Source organism: Moschus berezovskii, chromosome 6, assembly GCF_049115385.1.
Source record: "Moschus berezovskii isolate FMDL1 chromosome 6, NW_MosBer_1.0, whole genome shotgun sequence".
Classification (NCBI taxonomy): Eukaryota; Metazoa; Chordata; class Mammalia; order Artiodactyla; family Moschidae; genus Moschus; species Moschus berezovskii.
The window spans coordinates 93,147,158-93,160,173 of NC_142465.1; the positions used below are offsets into that span (position 1 = coordinate 93,147,158).

The following is a 13,016-nucleotide window of genomic DNA, read 5'->3' on the forward strand; positions in this document are numbered from 1 at the left end:
ACACAATTGAACTCTACTGCATTGACTTAGCTTCTTTGCTACGACATAATTATGATTGTTCAGGTCTTGAAATCTTTTCAACAAATGATTATAAAGTGTGAAGCCACGAGTTGGCATAAGCAGATACACCATTCTTCATTTTGCATCTCTTTAAGTAATAACTAGGAAGCACAAGTCTAACGTAACTTTAAAAAAGTATTGACCCCATTTAATGGAGACAGGAAATACCTGGAGAAGAAGCAGTTTGAAACTAGGATTGATCTCAGAGGGAGAGCCTGAAGAGACATGAGCAGTTCTGAAGGGTGGGGTTCCCTGCCTGGTAATTAAACCTGGGTAACCTGGATGAAAACCAGGAGTCCTAGCCACTAGACCACCAGGAGCTAGAGACAGAAGCATAGTGGCCCTGGCTCTTGCCCCTGTTTGAAAGCAAGAATGTTTCAAGGAGGGAAAAACTGTAATAACAGTTACAAAGTTTATTATTAGAGACATAGCACAATGCATGGGAAAGCATACAGGAAAACAGTTTGTCTATCTAACTTGGAACCAGGGCAGAGACACACACCCAGAGAAAAAGGGTATGGACATCCTCTCTAGTGAGGAGGAAGGCAGTATGTCAGAAGCTAGGCAGAGAGACACCCCCGGAGAGGAGCTGGAACATCCTGAGTGAGGAGGAGCTCAGTACAGAGGTGTAAGCAGTCTCTCTGGGTCTTTGTTTACCTTTGGCCAATTACTTTGTTTCTTTCTTCACCCCTGACTGGTCCATGGACCCTCCCCAAGATGTGTGAGCCACTTTTCTCTAAGGTGGATCCCACCACAGAAGCCTATGGGTACAAGTCCACACTTATGGGGTGGATTCCCCTCCCTTTTCAACTCTCAAGAAGCCTTCTGGCACATGTGCAAACAGGGAAGTCTTCCTTTACCTCAAGAGTGGGTACTTTATCACTTTGCTTTAGCAGAGCTCAGCTTTTGCCACTAGTTTTGTCTTTGGAGCGTCTGGGTGAGAACAAAAGCTCAGTTTTACTCCACTTGACAAATACCAGGTGTCTGGCCCAGAGGCACATGGTCTCCTACCTCAGATGATCTCTTTTGTTTAGCTTGTAATAATTTGATAAGTGAATCTCTTGTGACCTAGTATCTTAGATCTTAAGTAAACTTCAGAAATCTTAACTAGACTGTCAATAACCTGTACTTTGTATTTCACTATTTTTCATACAGTGTCATTTGGTAATATTCATAACTGATATATTCATATTCTAAATCAAAGGGAATTAAGCTTAATTTGGACTTTGGAAATTTGGGGTCATCCTTTGACAACTAAAAATTAATACAAAATGTTTGAAAAATTTGCCTAGCTACTCTTCATTCTCTTTCTTTCATTAAAATGCATTCAGTAATGCATATATATGGAATCTAGAAAAATGGTCATGAACCTGTTTGCAGGAGCAAGAATAGAGATGCAGACGTAGGGAATGGACTTCTCCACTCTGCAGAGTGGAGAAAGGAGAGGGTGGGATGAATTGAGAAAGTAACATTAAAATATATACATTACCTTGTGGGAAATAGAAAGCTAGTGGGAAGTTGCTGTATAACACAGGGAGCTCAGTCTGGTGCTCTGTGATAACTCAGTGGGGTGGGATGGGGCTGGATGAGAGGCAGGCTGAAGAGGCGGGGGATGTATGTACACTTATGGCTGACTCACGACGTTGTACAGCAGAAACCAACACAACATTGTTAAGCCATTAAGAATTAAATATATATATTACATATGTATAAACTTTTGGAATGTGTTCAAAATTAAAATGACTAGCTAAATAAATGGAAATATATACTTAAAAATTAATTATCTATTGGTTGAAAGAATGCAGGAATACCAAACTATATGTAGTATATTGAAAGTGACTCAGTAACATTTATTTTTATCTTTTAAAATATCAGAAATACTAGAAGAGATTTCCATAGTGGCTAAGATTAATTGCCATTCTATCGTTTTATTTTGGTTCATCAAATTTTTTTTTCTTTTAGAAAAAAGTGGCAGATGACCCAAATCGGACTCCATCTATATGGCTGGCAATGTACAGAGCTTTCGGGCGACCAATTCTACTTAGCAGCACATTTCGTTATCTTGCTGACTTACTGGGTTTTGCCGGACCTCTCTGTATTTCTGGAATAGTTCAGCGTGTAAATGAAACCCAGAATGAAACAAATAATCCAACAGGAGTAAGTTTGTGGTGCCTTTGAATGGAAATATATTATTGGCAAATTTCTTTTAATCGTTACTTTTTTAAAATGCGGTTTTATGAGCAGTGAAAACAATCTTATTAACAGAGAATTAAATGCTTTTTAAAAGGAAGAAAATTGTAATTTTCCTTGTGGAGAAAAACATTATGTTTTCATTGGATTTGGCCAACAAAATTATTTCTCAGATTCAGAGGCTATAAACATTTAATAGCATTTACTGTGTTTTGCAAATGATACTCAGAAGTTTCACATTGGTTATTTTATTAGATCTTTTTAGCAATCCTGTAAAGAATTTTCATGCATGAATCCTTGGGGGTGGCTGAGTCACTTTTTTTCCCCTGATGGCTCAGATGGTAAAGAATCTGCCTGCAATGTGGGAGACCTGGGTTTGATCCCTGGATTAGGAAGATCCCCTGGAGAAAATAACAACCCACTCCAGTACACTTTCCTGGAAAATCCCATGGACAGAGGAGCCTGGTAGGCTACAATCCATGGGGTCGCAAAGAATTGGACATGACTGAGTGACTTCACTTTCAATGGCCAGTGATGTGGGCAATGTGATTTGATCTGTTTTCCTGTATAGTGAAAGCCATCACCTTGTTTCATAATGATCAGGTCAAGTCACATTATATTTTTATTAGACATTATGTCACTATTGGGGACTATATTGTGTAAAATATTTGCTGTTATAAATTTACAACCTTATATTTTCTGTTCTTAAGAAAGTCTGCATCATGAGCTTCCCAATTTCCTTCTAAAATAAGAATTGATTTCCCTAGTTTCACGTGTAGAAACTAGTCCAGATGAATCAGTTTTCCTTTTTTATTGTCTCAATCTGATTTCCAGTCCTCTTTTTTTACCTATTGGAATTGTACGCATTTCTAAAGCCTTCAGTAAATGCTGCCTTCTCACTGAAGCTTTTTTTGATTGTCCTTGTTGGTAGAATTTGATTCTCCTTGGTCATCCTAACACATTGTTCGCTTCACATTGGCACTTGCCATAAATGCTATTTATAATGAAACATGTTATCTATGGATATGCTTATCTTTTTAGGTTGTGAGCTCTCTAAACAGAATGACTATGAAATTCCCATTTTTGCCCTCAAAACCCAGTTCCTTGCATATATTAGTGCTCAATTGTTACTAATGTGAACCAGCTATTTTACCATTGAATACATGTTTGTGATGTTTTATCCCTACTAGCCTGATTATATACAGATATTGAAATTCCACATAGTATCCAATCATCCCTTGTACTTATGTGTATTAACCATGTATTTTTCTGAGAAGGAAGAAATTTTATACATTTGTGTGTATCCCCCGGAAATACGAGGAAGGGACCAGAAGTATTTCGAATTTAACTGATTGAAACCATAAAAAAAAAAAGTGGCTCAATTGACATGTTGTGTTTATCTGAGTGTTACTTTTCCCTCATTTCTAACAAATAAGTGAACATATGCTACTGTTACAAACAAAAAGCTATCAATTTGTATATTCTTATGATGACTTCAATTATAATCTGACTGAGGTTTTTAAAGTTATGCTTTGTCACTGAAATTGTCTTGTGGGCAAAAGAGCCAACTTATGTTTTATTTATTTATGTATGTATTTTTAATTTATTTTATTGGAGGCAAATTACCTTACATTAATATATTGGTTGGTTTTGCCATACATTGACATGAATCCGCCCTGGGTGTACATGTGTTCCCTTTCTTGAACCCCCCTCCCACCTCCCTCTTCCCCATATCCTCCCTCCAGGTCATCCCCGTGCACCAGCCCCAAGCATCCTATATCATGCGTCGAACCTGGACTGGTCACTTATGATAATATACATGCTACAATGCCGTTCTCCCCAATCATCCCACCTTCACCCTCTCCCACAGAGTCCCAAAGACTGTTCTATATACCTATGTCTCTTTTGCAGTCTCGTATACAGGGATAAGGTTACCATCTTTCTAAATTCCATATATATGCGTTAGTATACTGTATTGGTGCTTTTCTTTCTGGCTTACTTCACTCTGTATAATAGGCTCCAATTTCATCCACCTCATTAAAACTGATTCAAATGCATTCTTTTTGATGGCTGAAAAATACTCCATTGTGTATATGTACCAAAGCTTTCTTATCCATTTGTCTGCAGATGGACATCTAGGTTGCTTCCATGTCCTGGCTATTATAAACAGTGCTGCAATGAACATTGGAGTACATGTGTCTCTTTCAATTCTGGTTTCCTCGGTGTGTATGCCCAGGAGTGCGATTGTTGGGTCGTATGGCAGTTCTATTTCCATTTTTTTGAGGAATCTCCACACTGTTCTCCATAGTGGCTGTACTAGTTTGCATTCCCACCAACAGTGTAAGAGGGTTCCCTTCTCTCCACACCCTCTCCAGCATTTATTGCATGTAGACTTTTGGATAGCAGCCATTCTGACTGGTGTGAAATGGTATCTCATTGTGGTTTTGATTTGCATTCCTCTGATTCTGAGGGATGTTGAGCATTTTTTCATGTGTTTGTTAGCCATCTTTATGTCTTCTTTGGAGAAATGTCTGTTTAGTTCTTTGGACCATTTTTTGATTGGGTCACTTATTTTTCTGGAATTGAGCTGCAGGAGCTGCTTGTATATTTTGGAGATTAATCCTTTATCAGTTGCTTCATTTGCTATTATTTTCTCCCATTCTGAAGGCTGTCTTTTCACCTTACTTACAGTTTCCTTTGCTGTGCAGAAGCTTTTGATTTTAATTAGGTCCCATTTGTTTATTTTTGCTTTTATTTCCAATATTCTGGGAGGTGAGTCTTGGAGGATCCTGCTGTGATTTATGTCGCAGAGTGTTTTGCCTATGTTCTCCTCTAGGAGTTTTATAGTTTCTGGTCTTACATTTAGCTCTCTAATCCATTTTGAGTTTATTTTGGTGTATGGTGTTAGGAAGTGTTCTAGTTTCATTCTTTTACATGTGGCTGACCAGTTTTCCCAGCACCACTTGTTAAAGAGACTGTCTTTTCTCCATTTTATATTCTTGCCTCCTTTGTCAAAGATAAGGTGTCCATAGGTGCGTGGATTTATCTCTGGGCTTTCTATTTTGTTCCATTGATCTATATTTCTGTCTTTATGCCAGTACCATACTGTCTTGATGACTGTGGCTTTGTAGTAGAGCCTGAAGTCCGGCAGGTTAATTCCTCCAGTTCCATTCTTCTTCTTCAAGATTGCTTTGGCTATTCGAGGTTTTTTGTGTTTCCATACAAATTGTGAGATCATTTGTTCTAGTTCTGTGAAAAATATCGTTGGTAGCTTGATAGGGATTGCATTGAATGTATAAATTACTTTGGGTAGTATACTCATTTTCACAATATTTATTCTTCCAGTCCACGAACACGGTATATTTCTCCATCTATTAGTGTCCTCTTTGATTACTTTCACTAGTGTTTTATAGTTTTCTATGTACAAGTCTTTTGTTTCCTTAGGTAGATATATTCCTAAGTATTTAATTCTTTTTGTTGCAACAGTGAATGGAATAGTTTCCTTAATTTCTCTTTCTATTTTCTCATTATTAGTGTATAGGAATGCAAGGGATTTCTGTGTGTTGATTTTATATCCTGCAACTTTACTGTATTCATTGATTAGCTCTAGTAGTTTTCTGGTAGAGTCTTTAGGGTTTTCTGTGTAGAGGATCATGTCATCAGCGAACAGTGAAAGTTTTACTTCTTCTTTTCCAATTTGGATTCCTTTTATGTCTTTTTCTGCTCTGATTGCTGTAGCCAAAACTTCCAGAACTATGTTGAATAGTAGTGGTGAGAGTGGGCACCCTTGTCTTGTTCCTGACTTTAGGGGGAATGCTTTCAGTTTTTCACCATTGAGGATAATGTTTGCTGTGGGTTTGTCATATATAGCTTTTATTATGTTGAGATATGTCCCTTCTATTCCCACTTTCTGGAGAGTTTTTATCATAAATGGATGTTGTATTTTGTCAAAGGCTTTCTCTGCATCTATTGAGATAATCATATGATTTTTATTTTTCAGTTTGTTAATGTGGTGTATTATGTTGATTGATTTGCGGATATTGAAGAATCCTTGCATTCCTGGGATAAAGCCCACTTGGTCATGATGTATGATCTTCTTAATGTGTTGTTGGATTCTGATTGCTAGAATTTTGTTAAGGATTTTTGCATCTATGTTCATCAGTGATATTGGCCCGTAGTTTTCTTTTTTTGTGGGATCTTTACCAGGTTTTGGGATTAGGGTGATGGTGGCCTCATAGAATGAGTTTGGAAGTTTTCCTTCCTCAGCAATTTTCTGGAAGAGTTTGAGTAGAATAGGTGTTAGCTCTTCTCTAAATTTTTGGTAGAATTCAGCTGTGAAGCCGTCTGGACCTGGGCTTTTGTTTGCTGGAAGATTTCCGATTACTTCCTCTAGTTCTGTGCTTGTGATGGGTCTGTTCAGATTTTCTATTTCTTCCTGGTTCAGTTTTGGCAAGGTGTACTTTTCTAGGAATTTGTCCATTTCTTCCAAGTTATTCATTTTATTGCCATATAATTGCTGATAGTATTCTCTAACAATCCTTTGTATTTCTGTGTTGTCAGTTGTGATTTCTCCATTTTCATTTCTAATTTTATTGATTTGGTTCTTCTCCCTTTGTTTCTTGATGAGTCTGGCTAGTGGTTTGTCAATTTTATTTACCTTCTCAAAGAACCAGCTTCTGGCTTTGTTGATTTTTGCTATGGTCTCTTTTGCCAATTTATGTTTTTAACCATTTATAATTTATGTTTTCACTATATGAATTAAGATGAAGATCAGAAAAAGTCAACTGTGTAGGCTTTATTATTTTAAATTAATAAGGCTATTGAAATTGTATATTTGTCCCATTGGTCTTGCTGACATTGTAGGTTCTACTTCTAAATTACATACAATCTAAACTAACTTCTGTCTTGGTTTACTACTAATATTTTCCAGTTACCAAGGTAGACTCTATCTTTGTAGAAAATGTATTAACTTAAAATAATTTAAACGTACCTTTTTTCCTACAATCAGGCATTTCCAACAATCTTAATGATCAATTTGAAATTTTTTATGATCAACTGGTTTGTGTTTGTATCTGTCGACATTATGAGGAAAAGCCAAAATCGCCTTGCTCTGACTCATTCTATTGCTGTATTATAAAGACATTGAATTTTTATATTAAGCAACCATGCATTATTTGATAAATGCAAAGTGTATACTGGTATATGAATAGTTTTAATTTATATCTTTTTTTTTCCTTTTGGGATAAGGCTTCAGAAACCCTCTCATCAAAGGAATTTCTTGAAAATGCTTATGTTCTAGCAGTTCTTCTGTTCTTGGCTCTTATTCTGCAAAGGACATTTTTGCAGGCTTCCTACTATGTGACCATTGAGACTGGCATTAACCTCCGTGGAGCCTTGCTGGTACGTAAAGCTCTGAAGGATCCTGACCACAAACCATTCAGTGATAGGAATAGTTGAGAATTCAGTTTTGTTTTTCTCCTTCCATTTTCAGTTTGATATTATGACGTCAATACTTTCAGGATCTACTTAATAAAAAAAAACCCATAAAGCTGATTAATAAACCCACTGAATTAAAAATAGTAATAGTAGTATATTAAAATATTTTGAAATCTTGCATTTATTTATTTCTGTTACTGTTTGTTCCAGAGCTTATGTTTAAATTTGAATGTATGTTGAGATTATATCATCAGGAAAAATAAGTTTGTATTTAGTTGAGGACTAAAAGTAACAATGCTGAAATAAAAATAATAGCTGACTTAAGATGGCATTATAGGGTTTTCTCCTTTTTTTCAGAAAATTTTAAAATGTTAGTTTTTTCATTGCAAATAAATAAGCATAGTGTTGATTTTTAAATTTTGAGCTTCAAATATGTTTTTTTCCCTTTTTTGCAGGCCATGATATATAATAAAATCCTTCGGCTTTCTACATCTAATTTATCCATGGGTGAGATGACGCTGGGTCAGATCAATAACTTGGTCGCCATCGAAACCAATCAGCTCATGTGGTTCTTGTTCCTGTGTCCCAATCTATGGGCCATGCCTGTTCAGGTAGATCAATATAAGTAAGATTCTTATTTGCTGAGGAAATAATAAGAAATTATCAGTTTTTAAAATTTGTTTGCTTTTTCATTTGAAAAGCTAATATGATTCCAAGAAAATATGGAATGCTGATTTATGGTGAATGACAATGTTTTCCAGAAAAAGTTTGTGTCCTTTTAAAAGTTTGATTGTTTCTGGTCAAAAGCATCTTGGGACCCCTTAGCAACTTCACGTAGTAAATTAGTTCGACACCAGTGGTACACATCATGTTGCTAAAAATAAATTCCTAGTACTTAGCCTGCCCCAGATAAATCATCGTGAAATCCTACTGTCACAGCTGAGTTGACTTCCAAATAAACTTAATAGTTGTTCAGTTGCTAAGTCATGTCCAACCCTTTGTGACCCCACGGACTGCAGCACACCAGGCTCCTCTGTCCTTCACTGTCTCCCAGAGCTTGCTCACATTTTTAAACTTAATAGTTAAGAAATACTACAATTTCAGTAAAAAATACTTCCTTTTATGCAGTCCGCCACATCCTCTCACCCCTGGCTTGTGCTCTCCTTTAGATCATCATGGGCGTGATCCTGCTCTACAACCTGCTTGGGTCCAGCGCTTTGGTTGGCGCTGCCGTCATTGTGCTCCTCGCTCCAGTTCAGTACTTCATCGCTACAAAGTTGGCAGAAGCTCAGAAGAGCACTCTTGTAAGTAACATCTCTTGGAAACCTTATTAGGAAAATCTAGTAATGTGGCTTCATTTTTAAATATATAGGAAATTAATACCACTCAGGGTTCTTTGGAAATCATTATATTGAAATGAAATACCAATATTTCTTTTCCGTTCTTGGGCAGTGAATGTGCACTTTCTGGGTTGCACAACAGTTTTTAAAAGTGGATTTGACATCTAAGATTTAATGACCTTAAACGCTAAATACCACCACAAAGCCTGATGTTTTTACAAGTCGTGATGTGATGATGAGGCTTTAGCTCTTGTAGATCACTTACTGACACTTAGCATGTACTAGAGAATACACTTACTTGTGCATTTGATTACATGTATATTGGATGTCAATTACTGACGTGGGACAAATAGATCAAGGAATAAATAAAGGGTCAGATTTAGTGCTTCTGAAATTGAATGTTCTCAGGGTTGAGTCAGACCACGTGATGAGCTATGGCATTACACTGAAATGTTTCAATAGCAGCTGCTCTGCCTGAGTGTGTTCATGGTCAACTTGGCAAGTAAGAAAAAGCTCAGTTATTGACCCTTTCTGGCTTCAGTTGGGCTTCCCAGGTGGCACAGTGGTAAATAATCTGCCTGCCAATGCAGGAGATGCAAAAGATGATCCTTGGGTCAAGAAGATCCCCTGGAGTAGGAAATGGCAACCCACTCCAGGTTTCTTGCCTGGAAAATTCCATGGACAGAGGAGCCTGGCAGGCTGCAGTCCATGAAGTCGCAAAGAGTTGGACACAACTGAGCGTGCACACACACACACAAACACACACACTCTGGCTTCAGTTTGCCATGAAATCATTTTATTTGAGCAAGAATTGACTTCTTTTAAAGAAATATTTGCAAATAATAAAATTATTGACATCATGTTTAGAAATACAGCTTGATTAAATATGAGCAAGTTTGTCTATAAATCAGGCATAAAATGTAGAGATGCTGCCACTGGTGGACCGTTTTCCAACCTGGTGTTTCCACTGTGACAAGCAAGTTGCTTGTCACGCAAATGGTTTTTATCATTTGTTTTTCTGCTGCTTCTGGTGAGGTTACTCATTACTCTAGGACATGAATACAGAAAGGTGTGGAAGAGAGACACAAAGAGGGGATATGACAATCTAACATCTGACTCTCATTTTGCCATTCATACTATAGTCATTCACTCACCAGCAATCATGGATAGGCAGTTAAGAGCCTCAAGAGACAAAAAGATGAATAAAATCAGATCATTTGCTAATGCCATTTGCAGCAAGAGGGATGTGACGAGATTACCATCATACTAAATGAAGTAAGTCAAAAAGAGAAAGACAAATATTATATGACAACACTTACGTGTGGAATCTGAAATATGACACAAATGAACCTATCTATGAAACAGAAACAGAATCAGGGACATAGACAACAGTGGTTCACAGAGAAGGGCTTGGGAGAGGGATTGAATGGGAGGTTGGGGTTAGCAGATATAAGGTTTTATATACCAAATGTATAAGAAACAAGGTCCTCCTGTATAGCACAGGGAACTGTATTCAATATCCTAGACTAAACCATGATGGAAAAGAACATTTAAAAAATAATGTGTATGTATGTATATGTATATATATAATTGAGTCACTTTGTTGTACGGCAGTAATTAACACAATACTAAAACTCAACTGTACTTCAAAAAAACAGATCATTCGCTGCTTTTGCTTCTTCCTATCTACCTTTTGCCATTATGCAGCTCCTTGTAAGAGTTCACAGGTGAGACTGTATTTTCCTAGTAAATCTCATAGAGTTTGGAGGAAGCTGAAAGAGTTGACTAAAGAGAGGCTTTTGTATCAGCCATGTCTCTACAGTTAATCCAAGTCATATTGTTAGCAATCAGTGAATCTAATTTAGCAATATGTGAGACCAGGTTTGATCCCTGGGTCAGGAAGATCCCCTGGAAAAGGGAATGGCAACCCAATCCCGTCGTCTTGCTTGGAGAATCCCATGGACAGAGGAGCCTGGTGGGCTGCAGTCCATGGGGTTGCAAAGAACTGGACACAACTGAGCACCTAACACAACACAATAACAACAAAAGCTAATTTAGGCTCTGTGACAGAGCTTATGAAGAAGGAGGTAGGAATCTCTTGAAGTTAAAGATAATAGGCTTAGTTTTGCTAAGTGTCTTATGAAGATTCAATGCAAATACTCAACAGTGTACACTCACATTCCCAAATCAGTAGTGACCTAACTTTTTTTTACATTCATTGTTTCTCATCTCCAAAGCATGACTAATAGAGCTGAGGGGAGAATTAAATGATTTAGGTATGAGAAGGCACCCTTGGAAGTCTCTTTATCAACTCCTTACATGTCTGTATGTGTTATCTGAAGGTATCATTCAAGGAAATCGTATGAAACTTAAGACACTGCTTTTATTTAAACCAAAGCAACAGAGGCATGAACAGTTTTTAGGTGGAAAGAAATTGGAGGCTGTCTCATTCAACTCTTCATTTTCATGTTGGAGGCAGAAGCACAGAGAGTTTCACTATTTCTCCTAGGAATCTCACAGCCATCATCAGAGGCCAAGCCAGGCAGAAATCAAGTTCTTCTCAATCCATATCCAGTAATGGCCTTACCTCTCTGATTCACTTGGATGCAGCTTGCATTGTTTTTTATTCCTTCCTTTTATAGGATTATTCCACTGAGAGACTGAAGAAAACAAATGAAATACTGAAAGGCATCAAACTTCTAAAGCTGTACGCCTGGGAGCACATCTTTTGCAAGAGTGTGGAAGAGACAAGAATGAAAGAACTCTCCAGTCTCAAAACCTTTGCTCTTTATACATCACTCTCCAGTAAGTCGCTATCACTCTGAGGACCACCAAAAACATGTGGTCTATTTGGTGTAACTTACGATCACTGAGACATTCTAGACATCAGAGGAAGTACATTTATTTTCTCCATTTGTGAGGTCTTACAGCCACTAGCTAAACAAGTTTATTTAAATTTAATTTTTTTTTATGTGAACCATTTTAAAAGTCTTTTTGAATTTGTTACAGTATGGCTTCTGTTTTACATTTTTATTTTTTGGCTGTGAGACAGGCGGGATTTTAGCTCCCAGACCAGGGATCAAACCCACATCTGCATTGACAGGTGAAGTCTTAGTGACTGGACAGCCAGGGAAGTTCCTATTTAAATTTAAATTAAAGAGCAAAGTCAGGATAAGCTTAAAGTCAAGTAGAACTGAATTTGATTCCTTGCAAGTTTGTATCTTTGCCATGTTACTTGACATCTAAAATCCTAGGTTTCTTCATCTGTAAACTGGGGATGGTAATGATTAGTAGTCTGATCATTGAAACCCTCGTTTCAGTTGCAGTTGGGATGCATAGTGGGTTTTCAGTAAAAATTTGCTTACAGAGAATAGACTTGTGGACCCAAGAGGAGGAAGGAGAGGGTGGAACGAATTGAGAGGATAGCATGGAAACATATACATTGCTGCTGCTGCTGCTGCTAAGTCACTTCAGTCGTGTCCGACTCTGTGTGACCCCACAGACGGAAGCCCACCAGGCTCCCCCGTCCCTGGGATTCTCCAGGCAAGAACACTGGAGTGGGTTGCCATTTCCTTCTCCAATGTGTGAAAGTGAAAAGTGAAAGTGAAGTCGCTCAGTCGTGTCTGACCCTTAGCACCCCACGGACTGCAGCCTACCAGGCTCCTCCATCCATGGGATTTTCTAGGCAAGAGTACTGGAATGGCTTGCCATTGCCTTCTCCGAACATATACATTACCATAAGTAAAATTAGGTAGCAGTGGAAATTTGCTGTATGACACAAGGAGCTCAAATCCAGTACTTTGTGATAATCTAGAGGAGTGAGATTGTCACTCCTCTAAAGGAAGGTGGAAGGTGGCAGAGTGGTTCAAAAGGGAGGGGACATATGTATACGTATGGACGATTCATGTTGATATATGGCAGAAACCAACATAGTATTGTAAAGCAATTATCCTCCAATTTTTAAGAAATGTAAATTTAAAAAAATCAATT

At 37.6% G+C, this 13,016-nt stretch overlaps 1 protein-coding gene across 6 annotated transcripts in view; it reads left to right on the plus strand.

Moving 5' to 3' along the window:
* Positions 1-13,016, plus strand: part of ABCC9 (ATP binding cassette subfamily C member 9) — a 163,191-nt gene that overhangs the window by 23,173 nt on the left and 127,002 nt on the right. For all 6 annotated transcript variants that reach the window (XM_088837284.1, XM_088837281.1, XM_088837283.1 and 3 more), the window contains 5 exons: positions 2,023-2,217; positions 7,498-7,650; positions 8,142-8,297; positions 8,856-8,990; positions 11,669-11,831. In XM_088837284.1, coding sequence (XP_088693410.1) covers positions 2,023-2,217; positions 7,498-7,650; positions 8,142-8,297; positions 8,856-8,990; positions 11,669-11,831 — 802 coding nt within the window. The remainder of the gene's footprint in view (positions 1-2,022; positions 2,218-7,497; positions 7,651-8,141; positions 8,298-8,855; positions 8,991-11,668; positions 11,832-13,016) is intronic.